The 22,982-nt window shown below is 41.1% G+C and overlaps 1 protein-coding gene across 2 annotated transcripts; it reads left to right on the top strand.

Moving 5' to 3' along the window:
• The first annotated feature begins 384 nt into the window (after nt 1-384).
• Nucleotides 385-16,294, top strand: LOC127780455 (peptidyl-prolyl cis-trans isomerase FKBP65-like). 2 transcript variants are annotated; one of them, XM_052307364.1, is made up of 9 exons: nt 385-534; nt 660-979; nt 5,208-5,294; nt 5,712-5,987; nt 6,203-6,283; nt 6,373-6,453; nt 7,286-7,414; nt 15,198-15,253; nt 15,754-16,294. In XM_052307364.1, exons 2-9 carry the CDS (start codon nt 709-711, stop codon nt 16,033-16,035), a joined length of 1,263 nt encoding a protein of 420 aa, XP_052163324.1. In that variant the 5' UTR covers nt 385-534; nt 660-708; the 3' UTR covers nt 16,036-16,294. The 2 variants fall into 2 exon arrangements, with proteins under 2 accessions (XP_052163324.1, XP_052163332.1); XM_052307372.1 differs by lacking the exon at nt 5,208-5,294.
• The last annotated feature ends 6,688 nt before the right edge of the window (nt 16,295-22,982 follow it).

The raw sequence follows: 22,982 nt of genomic DNA on the forward strand, positions 1-22,982 counted from the left end.
GTCGCATGGAAAGATCGCATGCGGCCGGTTAAGCCGACCGTCTGGAAAGAATATCTTTCATGCTCATACGAAGAGAAGAGTTTGGAGGAAAAGAATAAATTCCGGTATATGCGAGATCGTTAATCTCGCTGGACTGGACTACCATTTGGCCAAATTAAGAACCAAAACTATGTCATTATGGACCAAGGCTATTCTTTATTTGACTAAAATAACCGATACTAAAATCAAGGGTTAAAATGGGTCAAACAAAGTAGTTCAATTCAGAGGGTAATTTAGTCTTTTGCCAAAAATTAAAATGCGCGTTTTTGTGTGGAAAGTAGCCGTGGGTCGCCATCGAGACACAAATGCAGACTATTCCTAGTCTTGCAAATGGAGCTCTAAATCTGTAGCAAAGATTCCAATAGCCAAGTAAAACGCTTGATATAAACCGAGGAGGCACGAATTGCTGCTCATTTGCTCAACTGGTGGCCTTGAAGCCTTTAGCTCGATCAGTTGCCCACTTTTGCAGAGTTCAGGGCGGGCACTGCCGGCAAGGTACTAATTAGCTTTGATTTGCTTTGCTTTTGCCTTTGCCTTTGCCTTTGCCTTTGCCGTGCCTATGTATGCCATTAACCGATGACTACATGTATGGATGGATCATGTCACCCTTCTCTTGGCAGCAACTCAAGGAGAAACGCGCAGGGGCCTGCCTAGCCTCAGCAGGCAGGCATGCCGATTCCGGTTGATTTGGGCGAGCCCGACAACAGGAGGTTCTTCGTGTGGGTGGAAGACAACATATTCACGGTGTTACCGCCTGATGCCGATGACCAGTACTCTGGATTTAATAAGTGGACCGTCCAAAAGCCTGCAGGTGGCTTAACTGCCATTAACTTATTGTTTCCAGGCGCCGCAACCGCTGCTCAATTATTATACGGTCGCCCAGACTCCGAATGCTCCAAACCCGAGGATGTTGATGGCGTCTACTGCGTCGAGGCCCAAGGTACACAACAAAATTATACGACTAACAAATTGGTTGGTGCTTAGCATATACTCGTATAATTAGCATGTTTTTTTACAGGTGTATTGTACGAGTCTTTTCGATAGCCACGACGAATTTAGACATTACTCACCCTTAACTTTCAATACCGAACGAATTACCCCCCGACCTAATCCAGAGTAATTTTATTCTACGTGACATACACGTGGTAACCCAGTCAACATTTTCTTTTTCTTAAACATGGTAGAGCCCACCTGTCATTCTTTCCCATCTCCTCCTTTTCCTCGTCCTCTCTCTCTATCTCGTGACGTCAGGTGCGGCTGCGCGGGCGGTCGGCACGCGAGGGCGGCGGTGGGCGGCAGCGCATCGTCAGAACTCAGACGTGGCCACGTGGGCGGTAGGCGCGCACGGCAGGTCAAGCGCGAGCGCGCGGTTGCAGTCGGCGATGGCGTCAACTGCCCTCCCGAAGGAACGGAACGCCTCGGCGCGGCCGACGAGGCAGGCGGTCGCGAACGGGTGCGGGAGCACGCCACGGTGCGCGTCGAGTACCTTGGAGGAAAGGCGCACGGCCTCGGCGGGGGTGTCCACGTCCAGCGCCGCCACCGCGGCAGCTCGCCGGCGGAGCAGGAGAGCTTGACGTGCGCAAGGAGCTGCGACACAGACTCCGCCTCGCTTCCCGCCGTCCCTGACGCCGCGCGGGACTTGGAGGCTCTTCGACTCGCCGGCGCGGAGATACCGTTGGCCGTCAAGTTGGACAGCGAGAAGCTGTCCTCCGACCAGCAAACGCTCTCCCATCGGAACGCCGCCGAGGCGAGGCGACGGCCGGTCTGGAGCAGCGCAGCAGCGTCCTCCATTAATCCGAGGTGGAAGCAAGCTTGGCCCAAGACCAAGTACCTCCACTAGGTGTCGGCGCAGGTGTTCTTGGAGAAGCCGGTGAGGACTCGGTGCTTGAGCTCGGATATGTCGAAGCAGTAGAGGAAGCGGGAGGCAACGGAGCGGGGTCACGGGTAGGCGAGAGCAGGTCGGTGCAGAAGACGACAGCGAGGTTGCCTGAGCCGGAGGAGCAAGGGGACGAGGAGGTTGCCTGAACCAGATTGATCTGACGCGAAGACGAAAAAAAGGGTGACCGCCCCCGCGCGGCCACGCCTGACGACGCGCTGCCGCCCGCCGCCGCCCTCGCATGCCGACCGCCCGCGGCTGCGCTGACGTCGCGCGCGCGCGAGAGAGAGAGAGGAAGAGGGAAACAGGAAAAGGAGGAGATGGGAGAGAATGACGGGTGGGCCCCACCATATTTAAAAAAGAAAATGTTGACTGGGTTACCATGCATGTGTACACCACGTAGGACAAAAACTGCTCTAGATTAGGTCGAGGGAGGTAATTCATTCGGTATTGAAAGTTTAGGGTGTGTGATGTCTGGTTTCGGGTTCAAGGGGAAAATTCGGCCGACCACGATAGTTTAGGGTGTACTTTTTCCTTTTACTTGTAATACTTATCTCTAAACTGGTTGTTAGCAAGTACAAATTAATAACACATTTATATATGTATCCTTAGCAATTTCAAGACCAAATGTAAAAATAAACTACTATGAAAAAAGTCACAAAATCAACTTGAAAATTAAGTTTTATAATTTATTTTTTTATTTTAATTTTTTTATAAGCATAAGCGAAACGAAGCGGTCAATCTATTATCTCTTGGGTGGTAAGAATTCATTTATTAGTATTTAAAGGCTATTACTATTCATTAATAAATGATGTATGTCGTAAACTTGAATCGATGGTCATACAAATTTTCGTCAATTTTGGATGGAGTTTCACTGATAGGTCAAAATAACTGTGGGTTTTTTTATCTTTTGTTGGTGTATATTAGTGTGTGTGTTTAATTTTAGGTTGGTGTCTTTTGTGGACTCTTTAGTGTGTAAACGTTTGTATGCGAATTTGTATAATAATTGGTTGTAGCTCGTTGAGTAAAGACCAAAAATATATTTCATTATCTAAAAAAAATTGTAATAAGGAAAGAAACAATGTTTCCTTGCACGTATAGAAATTCATAATTAATACTTTGAATGAGAACCTGCTAAATATTCAAAATCTGAATGAAAATTGACCAACCGGCCGGTTTAGTTTAATGCTATTTCACATCTTGCTTTCAGTTTTTAATCAGACTTCCAAAATCATTTCAAAATTTTAGGTGGTATTACTTTTGCAGAAAACAATCCATGGCTCAGAACTACACCGTTTTAAATTTAAAGTTTTCTAGTGCAAACTATATGGTACACATTATATATCTACTTTGAACAAGTTACCACTGGTACGGATCCACACACCCACGACGAGACATCCGTGACGAATTAATGCGATCTGTTTGGGACAACTCATCCTCAACGTATTTAAAAAATATATCTCGTTTAAGATGATTACCCATATTCACGAGTTGAAGTTGTAACACGTCATGAATGACTTATAACTGGTCACAATCATGTCTCGTCGTACATAACATGTCATCTATGATGGGTGTAATGAGATGACCCATTAAAGATGAGAGCACTGATGAGTTAAGATCCATAATTTTGAATTTTTCAAACAACTTTAGATAGCGACATGCCTTATATGAAAGTTATATATCTCAACGAGATCTATACTTTTAAATTTGATAACATTTGATTTTGAAATAATTTACATGCCCAAATATGCATTATAATTGGTGAGATTTATTTTGAAAAACATAATTTTGAATTATTCAAATGATCTCAGATAGAGAACTACCCTTTATCAAAGTCAAAGGGTTCGATGAGATCTATAACTTTCTAATTGACAACATTTTCATCTAAGATCATTTACTTCCCCGGAAATATGTTATAAGTGATATGATCTATTTTCAAAATATTTTTTGAATTTTTCAAACGCCATCAGATAGAGATATTCCCTACATTAAAGTTGTAGAGAACAATCATATCTATAACTTTGTAGTTGAAAGCGATCTCATTTGAAGTCATCGAGAGTGTCAAATTTGTGTTTCATGTTCAGGACAAGTATAGTTAAAATAATAACATCCAAAAACTTATCGACAAGTCGTCTATAGATGAAATGATAAGATTGGTTCGTGTGTATTGAGATATCTTGTTCGAAACCCCACTATAGCATGGATGCAAATATCACTTGAAAAAATCATGAATTCTTGGTTAGTGATGTGTGGCCATGGTTGAAATATCTTAGTAATATTTAGAGTATTTTTTAGGGTTTTTTGTGCATTTAAAAATTAAAAATCATAAATTATCATCAGTGAAAGTTTGTAATTATGACACGTCAAATATGATGGGTGTCCACACGACATGGATTAGATTTTGTCATCAATGGCTACTAATCCTGATAAAGCTTTTATACATCATAGATGTGGATTATCACCCGTTACGAGTGGGGGTTCTGCTGTGTAGTGTACAAATTGTTTACGCATTCAATGTTTCACTCTATCTCGTCTGTGTGCGTGCTTAAGGAAGAAGAGAAGTGCATTGCTAGGCTAGTGCTGGTTCGAAACAAGTACTTTAACCCAAGAGAACTATTCACAAACAGTTTGACCCAACCAACTTAATGGACCGTTACAAATGTAACTCATAAGTTATGAGTCATAACGATGCATACTACGTGTGCAAAGAGCTTAATGTTTATTTGGCTTTTTAATCATTTTCACTTATTTTGAATACGTGGATGTGTTGTTCACTTTTAGACATTTAAGCGTGCCAATTGAAATTATGAGTGGTGCTATGGGCTTTCGAGTGCGGCACGTTTTTCATTAAAATAATTGCATACCCACTTATTCTTAAATCCGTATTTTTCATTCATAAATTAGTTATTAATATTTTCATTAAAAGAACATAAACCATAAGCTCATGTCGCATTTATTATATACGCCGTGGTGGTTAAAGAAAAACACCTTACCGTGCCATTAATTGGCAAAAGTCTATTACATAAACTTCATGCTCTAGATGTCTTTTAGACCTATATCATCTCTCCAAATTTCATTTGGAGATATTGTCTGCAAATGTCTAGCTTTTTTATCGTAACTTTTAGCTTTTTTTTGGTTACAACTCATGGACACTTTGCTAGTAACTATATAAATTAGAATAATTCTTATGTAAAAGAACCAAAACTTTTATCCTTTAATTATCTCTTGCATCTTATTCACCGCCTGATTTCAAAGTTTTCATCGTAGTAAAATAATGCTTGATCTTGTACAGTTCACTTCGTTGGAGAACAACTTGATGGTACCGAGTTCGTTTCAACCCGAGAAAATGGTGTTCCACAAAGGTTTATAGTGGGACAAGGTAAAACCATATACCAAATATAATTCACCACCTCGATTCAATCCCCACCCCCAACCCAACAGTACACACACACACAAAGAAAAAACTCGCAATCGCCACCAAGTTATTTTTATATACGCACATTATTTTATATATATCTTTATTGTTGGTATTTAGAAAGGTAATTGATACTTATACTTTATAATATTTCACTGCACCTTAGGTCTGAAGCATACAAATTCATGTATACCATTTTCTATTAGAGTTTGTGTTAAATATTTATAAAATGTTGATTACAAATTAAGATTTTAAAGTTATAATAGGGGTTAGTAATAGTAGCATATATATAAAACTCGTTTTTAGTGTAAACAACAGTCCTAAAATCTTCATATATCATATATGAAACAAAGTTAGCTCATCTTCTCTTTGTTTGGGCAGAGAATGTGATGCATGGCTTAAATTTGGTGGTCAGCGCAATGCGACCAGGAGAGAGAGCTATATTCACCATCCCTCCAAAGTTAGCCATGACCAAGGCTGGCTCCCCTGCCAGTATTCCGTCAAACATACCTCCGGACCAAACATTACGATTTGAGATTGAACTCATCTCGCTGTTTGCTATTACTGATATTCTCGAAAATGAAAGCATATTGAAAAAGATCATTAAGCGCCCATTACCGGACAAATCTCACTCCAATCATGCAGATACTGTAATCGGTAAATTCGTCACCTGCCATTTTTTATGATAAACGTCATGTGTCTTATTACCTCAGTTTCGTTTTTTATCGACTTGCTACAAATTTACCTTTAATTCCTAAAAAACTTCCCGATCTATCAACCGCCTCATTTCCCCGTAAATTTACAGTTAGAAGTGTTATTATTCTTAATTCGCACTTGAACTGATGTTCTCAATTTTTTTCCCTCTTGTATAGTGAATTACAATGCATGTCTAGAAGACGGAACTTCAGTTTCCAAATCTGAATGTCTCGAGTTGAACCTTGCCAGTCGTACCGGTCTCTCTCTCATCCACACACTCGCACATACATACACATCGATTGGTGACACCAAGAATTTAAGATTCTGACAAAATAAATGAATCCAGGTTTCTTTTGTCCAGCATTGAAATATGCTGTGAAGACTATGAGGGAAGGAGAGGAAGCGATATTAATTGTAAAGCCAAGATGTAAGCTATGAATATCAAATTAGCTTTCACTATACTATTCCGCACTATGCTTGATTAGCAGGAAATAGATAATTGGAGTAAATTTCAGAAAACTACAACTTTAGTGACAAAACTATCAGTTTGCTGCAACATTAGTGACATGTTTCAGTTTGCTGCAACGATAGCGTGAAAAATTATCATAAAACTACAACTTTTACGTTATATGCTGCTACAGTACAACTACAGTACAACTAAAGTTGTAGTTTTCTGAAATTTACTCAATTGTTAAATTATCTAGAATGGTTGCGTAGAACATATAGCAAACACGGAAACATGACAAATGTATATAGCAAGCTAATTTAATGTTACTTCTAGTTTTTTTTCCATTTCTTGGGGAATATACATAATTAATGATAAGCCGTATAACAATTTTGATTGGAATGTATTCTGCAATATACAAACTGCACAGTTTTATATTAAAATTTATTTGAACTACAATTTTGTATATTCGATCTATATTCAGCTCTACAGCTCATGATTGTGTTATGTAAATACAAATGAATGTCGTATAGAGTTGTAATATAATAGTTTGCATATACATTTCTCCATTCTTTCTAATCAAACAGTTAATTTATATATGTCGAGCATAAATTTGGTGGCTTTATGTAACATTAGCTTATCTCAATAGCACAATAGCTACTTCCTTTGTTCCAAACAATTACAATTCTACCATTCGAATTTTGATAAAAAGAATACAACTGCAAGGTACTCATCTGTATTCTTTTCCTAATGTTATACTTTCATTATTGATCATGCAATTATTACTCAATGGTTTACATTTCTTTCATCGTAGATGCTTTCGGTGCTCGAGGCAGGGCTTCTACTGGAGACCAAGCTGCTGTGCCCCCTGATTCAACTCTTTATCTGTACGTCCAGTTAGCTGAACGGAAGACAGCTAAACAAAATGAAGCAGAGGAAAAAGGTATCCGCCAGTATATCTGCTAATAAATACTCCCTCCGTATTTTAATGTATGACGCCGTTGACTTTTTAATCAACGTTTGACCATTTGTTTTATTCAAATCTTTTGTGCAAATATGAAAATATTTATGTCATGCTTATTGATGACTAATCAAGTCACAATAAAATAAATGATAATTATATAATTTTTTTAATAAAACAAATGGTCAAACGTTAAATAAAAAGTCAACAGCGTAATACATTAAAATATAGAGGTAGTATATGTTAGCATGCTATTTTCAAAAAAAACAATTATTATAGGGATGTAGCGCCAATTTTAATTAACAATAAAAAAAATTAGGTCCTACTGAATCGAGTATATATACCTTATCCTCATGTACTTTTCAACTTATTTACCGGCTTATTTAATCCATCCTTTAAAAATACATTTTTTTCAAAAAAAATGAGAAATAAAAGATTTTTTTATTATATTGCTTAAACCACTTGTTTAATTACTCGCGCTTTTGGGATCTAAACCTATGAAATTGTCGTACACATGTAAGAGTATTTGACGGCTAAAGCATGTATTATCCAAATATAAAAATATATAACTCATGCTTAAAGTATTTAATAATCAACCAAGTCAAAAAATATATGATATATTTTGTTGAGACGAATAATCAGAGTATGTTTAAAAGTTAAAATATCATCTATTTGAAAACAAGATAGTATTAACTAACATTCTGGTTCAGCAACTAGACCGGCTGGGTCTGACCGCTAAACCGATGAATCCAGGGCTCAAGGGTTCGATGGCCGGTCTGGTTCTTTTACAACGGTTACCGGTTAGGCTGTAGAAATTCATAGTATGTTCGTTGTTATGCACACCCTACTGCACATGCTAGAGATCAATGTTCCCCGTTAGGAGAATAGCTAATATGGTCCCTAAAGTTTCGCTCCTGCGTCATTTTAGTCTTTAATCTTTCATATTGCTCAAACAAGTCCTTTAAATTTGTCATGTGGACTAATATAGTCCTTGGTCCCACTAAAATCGCCACATGGGCATGCCATGTCACCTTCCTATGCAAAATCTATATGATTTGTCCAATTTACCCTCACACATAGGAAAATAAAAAGCAAAAGGAAAATGTTAAAAAAATATATGGTATATGTAAGAGCAAAAATATACCTCAAAAGGGTGAAAAAAGAAGTTTTTTTTTCCTATGGTTATGTCTAATTTATCCTTATATTTATTATTCTATGATATATATATAAGGGTAAATTGGACAATTCATCATGGATTTTGCATGAGTGATGACATGGCATATCCATATGATGATTTTGGTGGACCCAAGGACTATTCTAGGCCTTATGACAAAGGTTAAGGATTTCTTTGGACCATTTAAAAGGTTAGGAACTAAACTGATCCTACAGAGAAACTTTAGGTACTAAAGTAGCTATTCTCCCTTCTCCGTTTGTCCATTTCATTTTCACTAGCCACTCAGTCGCGCTTCGCGTGACTCTAATCGCAGTATACATTGCCTATCATTTATCATAACATTAATTGACAGCTCAGTTTAAGTACGTTACTTCCTCTCCATTCTAAAATATACTTTGTTCACTCATATATATGAGCATTCTGATTTGTTTAATAAAGATTAAGATTAATGAGGGAAAATATTTGCTTTCAATCATCTTATTGTTAAATTTTGAATTTTGAATTGCTTATATTATATTATATTCCTCTTCTAAACATATCGATTAAAAATGTCTGGATTTCTATGCGTTGGAATCAGTGTTATATAAATGATTATTTTTTGGGAATGGAGTTATTAGCTACCTTTAGACTATTTGTAGTGATTAACAAGAGGGGTAAAATTAAATGGAACAACATTGTAAAATTAAAGTTAAAAAAAAGAAAGTAGGTGAAGAAATTAAATATGATATTATTGTGGTTGGTTGAGATGAGGGAGTACATGCAGAAGTAGTTCTGTGTTATGATAACTATTGAATGTTAAAGATTGCTATTTAATTTTTAGTATGAAGGGAGGAATATCATTAAGTCCTCATTTGGGTAAGATATGGATGCGTTTGTTTTTCGGGACGAGTGTACTCGCTTGTGTATGAGAGCATATTTTTGTACCATGTTTATTAAAAAAATTGTACAATGTGGATGCCGATCATGCTGCTTAGGTGCTATGTGCTCTAATACCAAGCAAAATTGTTACACAGTATATGCACTGTATTGTACGTTACAGATATACACCTGCAAATAAGAAAAGCTTAGATGGTGGCATCTTATAGAATGAATTTGGAACATTTAAAAATTACAGATAAATGTATATATATTTAAACTTTGATGCCTAGTCATTACATATGGAGAGATGGAACACGATCTAATACTAATTTGCTACAAGCTACAAATCGCTTGCTGACGATAATCATGGAGGTTAATAAATACAGTATGAATTTACAGATGAGGCTTATTTTCTTTTTTTTTCTTTATTTGATCTGAAGATCAATGAACTAAACATAGTATTAAAAAGAATAGGCACATGAGTTCTCATCTCTCTGAGACCTTTTTTTTTAAGAAGCCTCTTGATTGGTCCAATGGTCTTGATAGGTTTAACATATATTACCCATGTAGAGATCCAATAGTGTTTTTCATTACTAGATGCATCCAACGGTTCTTGTATTCTGGATGATGTAGCTCATCATCCGTCCAGAAAGTTTGTTGCTTTCACTTATTAAGATATATGAGCAAGCGTGGCGTAACGAGGGGTCTATTTTGTCCCTGTTATTTATTGTCTGAATCTAGAACGAGTTGTCAACTTGTCATCCCTCAATATAAAATATATACAAGATATTTTACACCACCAGCTATTAGGATTAGATAATACCTTCCTAAGAGCAATTGAACTTAATTGCTGACTCAATGTTGTTTCTTAAAGTTAGCGTCCAATAAATTGTTTTTCACCAGAATGGCATCTTGAAGGCCCCATTCTTGTTGGATATAGTAAGGGCAAATACTATAATGTCTCATATGTTGCCCCTAAGGGCAAATACTATAATGCTTAATGTGTTGCCTCTAAAAATGTCACATAGGATTGTATGATGAGGTGAAAGAAATAAATGAAAAAAGATAAGGTGAGCCACCCCTCATGCAAGGGGCAACATCTACACAAACTTTAAGAAAAAGTAGGTGAAAGAAAGAGGGGATTGGGCAAACAAATAAGATAAAATCATTTGGATTAGTTGCTAGAGGTAGTGTAGATGTGTTGTATTGTATATATCACATCTTATCTTATATGGATAAATTTAGATGTGGCAACTACCCCTACTATAAAACTTGCTCTTAGGGTGTCATATTGGATTGAGTGATGAGGTGGAGAAGAGAAGTGAGGAGAGATATGATGAGCCACCCCTAAATCAAGAGGCAACCACCACACAAATTTCAAGAAGGGTGTGAGAGTATTAGATATATTGGTATTTGTGAACTAGAGGTAATATATTGTATGGGTTGTCTCTTAGTTCATAACTGAATAAATAGATAAATTTGGATGTGGTAGTCACATGTACCATATCACTTGCACTAAGATGGAGGCTAATGGATTATGGATTTATCCATAGAGATCCATATAGATAAATTAAGTATTATATATTAGAAACCTAACGAATAGGTTAAAACAAATAGTATAAGTAATATTATTGTTGTATATATTTTTAATAGGAATCATATTTTTATAAGCTTGGCAGGAATAATATGTAAATAATCCGTGGCCAATAATAAAAAAGAACGGCCAATTTTGAATCACTAGGTCAACGCTGTCATAACTAAAAATGGTATAGTTGTAAAGTGCATTTTGGCCATAAGCTATTCTCTCCAATTCCATAATTCTACAATAAAATGAGGACAAATAATTTGAGCTTTAACTATTAATAACTTTAATATTTAGTTTGAAGACATTTAAAAACGATGTGTTGATTAGTCTTAAAAACATTTTAATAAAAATTAAATTTGTACTTATTTTCTATATATTATAAACAATCATAATATTTAAAAAAACGTGTTGTTCTCCAAAACTATAAAATTATCGAACCGTATGAGTATAAAAGTAAACGATTATCTAAAAACGTGTCTTGATTAAAATGGAAGGGAAGATGCATTTACGGAGATGGGTATATAATATAAGCAGCACTAATCAGAGTTAAAATAAACATACCTAATTGTAATAATACGCACGTGTTGGTAACGTTATAATATACAATGGGAGAATTCTATATTATCAGACACTGATGCAGAGTCATCACATTTCTTTGAAGGGAGCAGGAGTCTGCTCCCTTCCTTTGAAAGACACGAGCTTACTGGGATGATACCTCTGGAGGGGGGATCATTCAAGTAAGGGAGGGAAGACACGCGCACTCGCGCGTTATAGAACACGTGCGCATGCGCGCACCAATAGAACACGTGCGCATACGCATGCGCACATCACACGCGCGTGCGCGTGCGCGTGCACGGCGAGTGAGAGGCATAGTTATGCTCACAGAAATGCAATATTTCTCATTTCAAATCGGTTTAGGTGTCAAAGTACCTAAACCTCACTAAACCTATGTTCTAGCTTCGAAACATGCCTTCTCGGCCTTTTTTCTCAATACACGTACCCCCGTACACGTGACACCGGTGTAAACACCGCTAACTCTCCGTAACAACGGGACTAACCTCTTTACAACCGTAACCGCAGTGTTTTCCTTTACTCCGAGAAGTACTCCCTTCCCAAGGAAGTACTTCTCTCACTTCCATGAAAACATTCAACACTATATTTCCTTTGCTCCGAGGAATCCTACCTTCCCCAAAGGTAGAATCCCTCTCACCTAAAAATACTATACATTTTGGTACTAAAAAAATGATTGGTTTCCGAGCTCGCCTCTTCGAGGGGCCTCCGCTCGTGGACAACCTCGCTCCGGGTCTTACCCACCCTCGAGTCCAATCTCGGGTGGGCGCTTAGGCATGTCCTATTCACTAGACCCGAATCCCCAAATGCATAACTGATGTCAGCTTCGATAACTGGCATCGGCACACTGCATACCTATACGTCCAGTCAAGGTTTGGGATCGAGGGAAAGACACATGTGCATGACATGCTCAAACGTGATATTTCACTGTGTTCAGTAACTCGTTCCCTCTTTACAAAGAAACCTTTCATCTAGTTAACTTGAACCCCATTCAACTCAACTCGATTTCAGGTTTTGAATAAATCCCTGATGGACAGAAGGGAGCAGGAGTCAGCTCCCTTCCTTTGAAAGACACGAGCTTACTGGGATGATACCCCTGGAAGGGGGGATCATTCAAGTAAGGGAGGGAAGACACGCGCACACGCATCCGCGTGTGTGCTCGCACGTTATAGAACACGTGCGCATGCACGCACCAATAGAACACATGCGCATACGCATGCGCACATCACACGCGCGTGCACGGCGAGAGAGAGGCATAGTTATGCTCACAGAAACGCGATATTTGGCATTTCAAATCGGTTTAGGTGTCAAAGTACCTAAACCTCACTAAACCTATGTTCTAGCTTCGAAAACAGGCCTTCTCGGCCTTTTTTTCTCAATACACGTACGCCCGTACACGTGACACCAGTGTAAACACCGCTAACTCTCCTTAACAACGGGACTAACCTCTTTACAACCGTAACCGCAGTGTTTTCCTTTACTCCGAGAAGTACTCCCTTCCCAAGGAAGTACTTCTCTCACTTCCACGAAAACATTCAACATTATATTTCCTTTGCTCCGAGAAATCCTACCTTCCCCAAAGGTAGAATCCCTCTCACTTAAAAACACTATACATTTTGGTACTAAAAAAACGAGTGGTTTCCGGGCTCGCCTCTGCGAGGGGCATTCGCTCGTGGACAACCTCGCTCCGGGTCTTACCCACCCTCGAGTCCAATCTCGGGTGGGTGCTTAGGCATGTCCTATTCACTAGACCCGAATCCCCAAATGCATAACTGATGTCAGCTTCGATAACTGGCATCGGCACACTGCATACCTATACGTCCAGTCAAGGTTTGGGATCGAGGGAAGGACACATGTGCATGACATGCTCAAACATGATATTTTACTGTGTTCAGTAACTCGTTCCCTCTTTACAAACAAACCTTTCATCTAGTTGACTTGAACCCCATTCAACTCAACTCGATTTCAGGTTTTGAATAAATCGCTGATGGACGGAAGGGAGCAGGAGTCAGCTCCCTTCCTTTGAAAGATACGAGCTTACTAGGATGATACCCCTGGAGGGGGGATCATTCAAGTAAGGGAGGGAAGACACGTGCACACGCATCCGCGTGTGCGTTCGCGCATTATAGAACACGTGCACATGATCCTAGACTTCGCATACCTAGTGATCGGCATACTGCATACCTACACGTCCAGTCATTGGGATCGAGTGAAAAGCACAAGTGTATGACACACTCAAATGTCATATTTCACTGTGTTCAGTAACTCACTCCTTCACTTCCAAGAAACTTTTCATCTAGTTTACTTGAACCCTCTCCAGGGGTATCATTCCATCAAGCTCGGGTCTTTCATAGGAAGGGAGCGGACTCCTGCTCCCTTCCGTCCATCAGTGACTTTTACAAAACCTGAAATCGAGTTTAGTTGAATGGGGTTCAAGTAAACTAGATGAAAGGTTTCTTGGAAGTGAAGGAATGAGTTACTGAACACAGTGAAATATGACATTTGAGTGTGTCATACACTTGTGCTTTTCACTCGATCCCAATGACTGGACGTGTAGGTATGCAGTATGCCGATCACTAGGTTTGCGAAGTCTAGGATGTAGTATGTATTTTGTTTGGATTGGGATGCGGATCCGGTCTAGTGAATAGGGTATGCCTAAGCGCCCACCCGAGATTAGACTCGAGGGTGGGTAAGACCCGGAGCGAGGTTGTCCATGAGCGGAGGCCCCTCGAAGAGGCGAGCCTGGAAACCATGCGTTTTTCTAGTACCCTAATGTCTAGTGTTTTAAAGTGAGGGATTCTACCTTTGGGGAAGGTAGGATTCCTCGGAGCAAAGGAAAACTAGTGTTTGCTTTTTCTGTGGAAGTGAGATAAGTACTTCCTTGGGGAGGGAGTACTTATCGGAGTAAAGGAAAGCACGTTGATCGTGTTGTTAAAAGGGTTAGACCCGTTGTTAGGGAGAGTTAGCTTGTATATTATATAAGTCACTTAAAGTTTACATTCTATCCCATAAGTCATTTTACTGTAAATACCCACTCACCTACTCAGTTTAATTGCAAAACCTCCCCAGTGCGCACATGATTAACTGAATCAGTCCATTATCAGACACTGATGCAGAGTCATCACATGCTAGGTGAGCCAACTCAATCTTGCCCAAGTGCTTGTATTGAACTTATTTTTTCATGTTTGATCAAACTTTTCTTATATATAACGAAACTCAATGTGACAACATTTAAGCTCTCATCAGCAATTCTATTTGTGGAATCTCAAAAAAAAAACAAAACTATATTTGTAAATATTTAATTTTGGTAAAGAACACATTAATGGCTCACACTTTATAAAAACGTGTTAATTTGGTTAAGCATGTGCACATTGGGGTGCTTTTACAATAAAACTGAGTAGGTGGATGGGTATTTGCAACAAAATGAATTAATTATGGGATGAAATGTCTTTTCAAACGGTTTGTGTCAATTTGACCAATCCAGAGTCATTTTCTTTCATTTATGTTCCGGCCGCTTTCGTCTGAAAAACATTTCGAGGGATACCAGCCACGTTCTTCATTGTGATGCAAATGTGCAGGACCATTCGTAGATGGCCTGGATGAAGCCAAGACGACAGCCAGAGCTCTTCCCAAGGTAATTCAATGGCTGAAAATTTGAATGTGGTTACTAAGGGAAGAGCAAATATACCATTATAGATATAGCGACATCATTTATTCAATCTATTTGCTGATCCCTCAACTAAGAAATATTCTATAAGATAAAATAGAGGTTTTTAACACTGAACCTTGATCATTGACAAAATTTATGATTCTTGAGAGGCAACAAACAGTATCAAATTTAAAGGTACCGAAATATATTAAATTTTACACTGAAAAACATGATGATGAACCATAAAATCACTATTGACCATTTGATTATCTCTTAATTTATGAAAGTATTGTTATATACGTATCCAATGGTACCATGTCACCGAATAAGTTTTTAGAATAACTGTTACTCAAAAGTTGAAAAATACTGATTTTTTTTAAAAAATAATCAAATAAATAAATGCATGTATTATATTTATCAACAGTGTGTAATAACTGAGCTATTACTGGGAGATAATTAACTAATTTACTGTTTGGTCTATTCAGCGTCCTGCCAAGCCGGGATTCTCGATAACTGTAGTAGAGAATCATAGACCTACGTATCCTGGACACGTTCTCTTCGTCCCCCATGTGGTAGAAGGAGAAGAGGAGGCAGAAGCAAGCCAAGCTGCTTCAATTCCTGCTACTGGTCTTGCTACACAGCCGACGACTACCGCCGATGTTGGCACGAGTGCAGCCACAAACAGCAGCGCTGCTCAAGGCTCGGGGATAGTCAAGACGGGGACAGGTTTCCTCTTCAAACGTTTCAGGCCATGGCCTGCAAACTGAAGCGATCATTCGTGATCAATTGTGCCTCTGTGTCATCACCGGTATGTGGCATTCTGATCGAGTTGTAATACATTTTCAAGTGTTTCGGTTATAATAAGCTTGGACTCCTAAGGTGATTGTACTCGTGTCAGGTCGCGTTATTTTGAGTGTCTCCCTTTATTGGGTTAACGTACTTTTACTTCTCTGTATCTCAACAAAATAAGACAGTTTTTGGATTTGCTTGAAAAAGAGAAAAAAAGAAAAGCATTGCTTAATATCATCACCAGACCCGGATAAAATTTTGAGTTGATGTTTTCTAGTACTGTACGTACTTGCTCAAAGTCATACACCAATAAAGCAATTTTACCAATTTAAAATTTGGTAACTCGAGGTATTACATTTTGTTCGTAAAAATTTGGTACCTTAAACTACTAAGTACCTCGAGATACCAAATTTTATACTATAAAGTATCACGAGGTATAAAAAATTTACGGTATCTCGAGATACTAATATTGGATGGTAAAATTGCTCACACCAACAATACAATATCAGTTCTGACTAGATTTATGAAGCTGGAATTAGAGTTTGTTGGCTTGGTTGTGGTTGAATTTCTACCAAGTTTGTTTGCATTTTTTTTTCCTGTTGATCTGCATTCTCATGGATAAAAAGAGTTAAAGCTTAATAGTATGCATGATCAGCAGAATATTCATCGGCTGATCGGCGTAAACTCGCATCAATTACGAAGGATAGTACGAAAAATGGAAGCTATCAATGTCAATTACACAACGAGAACAGCTTACCAAGTGTAATTCATGACATTCAGCTGCAATTTCAACGTGATCTGAACAGGGGCTACCTACAGCCTACAGGCGGGCTAGTGAGCACAAATGTAATCTTTTGCATGGTTATTAATTAATAGTCTCTCCGTCAAAAAAAAAAAAAAGACAAACCCTGGGTTTCCGTGTCAAACATTTGACCGTCCGTTTTATTTGAAAAAAATATGAAAAAAATTAAAAAAACAAATCACACATAAAGTATTAATCATATTTTATTATCTAACAACAATGAAAATACTAATTATAAAAAAATTTCATATAAGACGGACAGTCAAACGTTGGACACGGAAACCTAGGGTTTGTCTTTTTTTTTTTTTGGGACGGAGGGAGTACAGGAGAAGCTGTACAAATCAGATGATTGCCTGCTACTAGAGGTGATCTGCACCTACGTAGTTTGAAACCAGATAAACTTAAAACCATAGAAGAATATATATATATATATATATATATATATATATATATATATATATATATATATATATATATATATATATATATATATATATATATATATATATATATATATATATACCCACTGCTTGATTATACTAGACAAACTTTTACCACTATTTATTTAAAAAAGAAAAAAAATACTTAAAACCAAAGAATGTTATTGAAATATGTTACAAGTTTATGGATTAGTTGCGCCACAACTAAACAGTGCAACTCACTGTGATTTTTTCTCGCTTTAACAAAAAAAAATTTCTAGAATTGAAGTTATAGTCAACGGGCTCTTCTCCTATATAAGCTGGTCTCCCTCAGGTTGAATTGGCGAGATGGGATTATTTTTGCTACAGTACCGTTACTGCAGCACGCTGCTACTCTGCCTGCTGCGCTGCTGCTGCTGTTCGGCTGCTGCTTGGGCTGGCCTGCTAGTCTGCTACTGCGCTGCTGCTGCTCTTTGGGCTGCTAGCTAGCTTGCTCTTTTCTTTTTTTCCTTTTTCTCTTTTTTTCTCTAATTATTTGCGGGGCGTTACAGCAGGCGATCAAGTTTTCTGGCAGCATCCTCCGGCACGACTCCTCTGCTTTGCTATGTCTACTTCCTCTTCACCGGCTGTCTGCTACGTCTACTTCCTCTACTTCGTGATGTCTTCCACCGGCACTGGAGCAGGGGGAACGGTGGCGCACTTGGAGGAGAGAACGGCGGCACACCTAGAGGAGGGAACGTCGGCATAGAAGAGAACGTCAACATCAACGAATGTAATACCAATGTCTCATCATCCGCTGGAGCATTCCCTGGATATATAGCGTTTTAGCTATAGTGTTAAACATGTTCATCGATGATGCTTTTCTAGTTATTTGCATGTTCATGTTTAGCACCTTCACTAGAACAATTCCTGCTGCACATGTCATATTTATTATCTCATATTTCTGGATTAAAATATATCGAATTATGATCAAATTTTCAACAATCCAAAAACTTGATAGGTCAGCTTGATATGTCTTTTTCGGTAGTTGATTTTGCGGTGTCAATAAAACGGACTGAGCTTGGGTGACATTGCATAGCTAAGTCACAACGTGACATTGAGTAAATCTGGACCATCCAAACCAAATCCAACGGAGATGACGCTTGGGCCCACCTGCAGGTGCAAAATAATCCCCAATCCATCCATCCCGGCGGGAGACGGCGTCCCCAATCCATCCATCCCGCGCGCTTCACCAGTTCGCCGCCCGCCGCCGCGAGACAGCTGGGAGGCTCGCCGTCGCCGCCGTGACCGGAGACCGCCGTGAGTGGGGAGGTGACCAAGCAACCGCTGCGCGAGGCGTCCGCGCTCGCCTCGCTCGCGTTCGGCTGTCGCCGCGAGCCAGCTGGGAGGCTCGCCACCTCTGTGACCGGAGACCGACTCGCCTCGCCCGCGTCCGGCCGTCCGGCCGGGGCCCTGCCATCCCGCCGCGGCCAGGGAGGCGCCAGGCCGCCCTGCCGTGCCGCCGTGAACTTGTAGTTCCTCCAAACAGGCAGACACAGCTTCTTCTTGTTGCTTCATCTCTTCTTTCTCTGGAGAACTCTACTAGTGATAACTTCAACTTGGCTTGGAGGAGAGATCGAGGAGGAGTAAAAATTGAAGAGAAAGAAAATTAAAACTAGACAAGGAATTATTGGGGAAGAAGAAGAAGACTTTAGCAGAATAGAAAAGAAGGATCTAAACATTGATGGTCGTCTCTTCACTTGCCACGCCGACGCCTCTGCTTGTTGATCTGCTTTCTTTCTTGTAGTACATCAATCTGAGCTTCATCGATCATATTCACTTCATTCATTCCGTCTGCTGATGCTGGTGCTGCTTGATTACTCGATCTTGGCCTTGCACATGATGCGGTTGGCGGCGCGCACGCCGTTGTCGGGCGGCGAGTGCGGATCCACGCAGCCGGAGCCGGACATGTAGTTCCGGACCTCGATAACTTGGAGCGGGGATCCACGTGGCCTGGTGCCTCCCTGTCCACGGCGGGACGGCAGGGCCACGGCCGGACAGCCGGACGCGAGCGAGGCGAGTCGGTCTCCGGTCACGGCGGCGGCGAGCCTCCTAGCTGGCTCGCGGCGACGGCCGGACGCGGGCAAGGCGAGCGCGGTCGCTCGGTCACCTCCCCACTCGCGGCGGTCTCCGGTCACGGCGGCGACGGCGAGCCTCCCAGCTGGCTCGCGGCGGTGGGCGGCGAACTGGCGAAGCGCGTGGGATGGATGGATTGGGGACGCCGTCTTCCGCCGGAATGGATGGATTGGGGATTATTTTGCACCTGCAGGTGGGCCCAAGCGTCATCTCCGTTGGATTTGTTTCGGATGGTCCAGATTTACCTAATGTCACGTTGTGACTTACCTATACGATGTCACCCAAGCTGAGTCCCAATAAAACCACATGCTTTAGATAGTTCAAACTATAAGAGATGAAAAACACGTGCACTATTGTGATTGACAACTATGCAATGCTTCTTTGTTCACGGGGCAAGACTTCCGAATGGCCTTTATGAACTGAGGAGGAGGCCAAGTTTGAGGCGGCGGATTGCCTGTTCCGTGGAGCATTGATCAGTGTACTAGCTGACAACATAGTGGACGTGTATATGCACATGCCATCTAGGAAGGACATGTGGGATGCACTTGAGACCAAGTTCGGAGTATCTAATGCTGGCAGTGAGCTATATGTCATGGAGCAGTTCTATGACTACAAGATGGTCGATGATCGATCTGTAGTGGAACAAATTCATGAGATTCAGATACTGGCAAAGGAACTTGAGAACAACAGCAGCAAGTTGCCAAACAAGTTCGTGGCAGGTGGCATTATTGCCAAATTACCACATTCTTGGTCGGACTTTGTCACTTCTCTAAAACACAAGAGGTAAGAGTTCAGTGTTACTGATCTCATTGGCTCTTTGGGTGTTGAAGAGAAGGCGAGGGCAAAGGACAACCACAACAAAAAGGTGGAGGGAGGTTCTAGCGCCAATTTAGTGCAGAAGAAAGACCCTCATGCATCTCATAACAATAACAAGAAGGTCAAACCAGATGCCAAACCCAAGGCAACAACTAATTTTAAGAAGAAAGGTAAGGGAAAGGCAAATGACGACTGCTTTGTGTGCGGTAAGTCTGGGCATTGGGCCAATGATTGTCCTGATCGCAAAGACAAAATGTTTGCAAATATGGTTGTTAACGATGGTAGAGTAACATCAAGGTATGGTAATTTTTTTACCTACAGTTCTCTCTGTATTTTCACTCACCTGATTGGTGGGTTGACATTGGTGCTAATATTCATGTGTGTGCCGAATTTCCTGCTTTCTTCTTATTAGGTCGGCAGAGGTTCCTCCCTGCTGATGGGGAACGGTTTGCTTGTAGTTGTTCATGGTGTTGGTACGGTCACTCTAGAGTTTACTTGAAGAAAGATCGCGCAGCTGAAGAACATGTAGCATGTCCCCTCAATAAAGAAGAATATAGTTAGTGGCTCTCTACTATGTAGATATGGTTTTAGACTTGTGTTTGAATCCAACAGATGTGTCATATGTAAATATGGAACTTTTATTGGTAAAGGTTACGACAAATAATAATTAAATTTTAGTGGAATTTTTAGAGCACAAATAATAATTATCAAGCATTAAACAAAGTTTAATAGTTTTTCTAAAAAAGAAAAACCCTAAAAATCTCTCCCTCCCTCTCTAGGCCCAAAGTCGGCCCATCTCTCCAATCTCTCCCTTTCCCTCTCTCCTTCCCCTCTCCCCTGGCCTCCCACGCGGGCAGCCGCCGATAAGCGGGCCCGCCCGACCACCCTCGCTGACGGGTGGGGCCCACCCATCATCCCCACCTCCCACCACTCGCGCCGCACTCGACCGCTGCCGCCGTCAGTTTCCCTCTCCCCCGGTCATCCCGCTTGCAATTAAGTGGGGGGGGGGTTTATTCCCCGTGATCCCCTCTTCCATTCCCCCCCCCATTTTCCTCTCTCTCTCTCACTCAAATGGCCGGATTTCGCCCCGCATTTCTCGCTGGCGCCATTGATGGAGGCCGAGATTTCCGCTGCCATTTCCCTTCCTCCTCGGCCCTCTCTCTTGCCCCCTTCGCTATATAAACCCTACCCGAGCTCCCCTCTCTCGTTTTCGCCGCTTGTCACCACCTCTCGCCTCCGGAAACGAGCTCTCGCTGTCACTTCCTCCCTCTATCATCGCCGTCGACCTCCGGCCAGGATTCGCCATCTGCCGGGACCTCCTCTCGCCTCGGCGCCGCCTCCTTCGACTTCGCCGCACCGTCGTCAACCTTGTCCTCTCCTCTGTTTCTCCCGCCAACGACCGGAGCTCCGTCCCCCTCGTCGACCCGAGCCGGGCCGCCACCTTCCTACACTCCGGTCGCCATTTCCGTCGCCACCACAGCTTCAGGGTGAACCGCGGACCGTCGCCTCCCTCCCTTTTCCCCCTTCTCTCTCTGTCCACCGCCCCGTCCCGCCTATGGTCGCCGGCGGTGACCATAGGGGCGCGAGTGCCGCCTCCCGCCAGTCGCACCGTCGTGGCAGCCTCCGGGCGCGCCGCATGGCCACCACGTGGGGCCCGCCTGGCAGCCACCGCTGCCCTCGGGCAGCTAACGCGTGGAGCCCACGGCGCCGGTGGATGGCGATCCCATGAGCCCGGTCCACCGTGGACCGTGAGGCTGCCACATGGATCCCACCTCTTGGACTCAGCTCACGGGCACGCCCTCAGCGCTGACGCAATAAACTTTTTAGAAATAAAAAAATAAATGAAGAAATACTCAAATATTCACCTAAAGAGCATGTAAACTTCAAATGGTCATATCTTGGTCGTTTGAACTCGGAATTGGACCGTTTAAGTCTCTATTTTTTCCTTAAGAAGTCAAGAACCCTTTTTTGTACTTTATTTCTATCTGTTATGTGGGTTTTATTAGTGTAAAAGCCTTTTTCCTTTTCGTTGGTCGTGTAGACGTTGCAGCTTGGGAAGATCCGCTCTCCGTGGAGGTTGAAGCCGACGTTTGGGCAGGCGAGCAAGGCAAGTCACATCTCCGTTGATCATGTTGAATCCCATGATTTAAAATTATTAATTTTTTTAAGTTAATGCATTATCACTTCATTTAAATTCCCGCGTTATCACTGTTTTATTTAGGAGAATATCCCTTGTATACCCCTGAAATTTTAGCTAATCCTTTCTATGCCCCTGAATTTTGCTTACTTCCATGTATACCCCCCAAATTTGATTTTGATCCCTTCCATACCCCTCCTGTCAGTTGACCGTCAAATTTCTATAAAAATGACCATTTTACCCTTTGGATGAACATAGAAATTTATGAATTACATTATTAAAAATGTAAAAGCTTCTGGCATGAGACTATTATAGTTATGAGTTTGTTGTGCGATGAATTATTTATCTCAAAAAATATTTTTAGATAATGGAATAAAAAATATGTATTTATTTTTTAAAAAGTCATAAAAAATTAGGAGCATTCAGACAAAGATAGGACTACCAATGTTCATAATATTTTTTTATGAATGCTCCCGATCAAAAAAAAATCCATTGTCCTATTAAAAACAATAGGTCGCCACCGGCGCCGATTTGTTCCGTTCCCAAGCGATTCCCAACCCTAACCTCCGCCGCTCGGCAGGTTACTGTCGCTTGCCTCGCAGGTCGCCGTCACGCTGCCGCCACCAAGTCCCCGTT

The sequence above is a fragment of the Oryza glaberrima genome, chromosome 1 (genome assembly GCF_000147395.1).
Source record: "Oryza glaberrima chromosome 1, OglaRS2, whole genome shotgun sequence".
Taxonomy (NCBI): domain Eukaryota; kingdom Viridiplantae; phylum Streptophyta; class Magnoliopsida; order Poales; family Poaceae; genus Oryza; species Oryza glaberrima.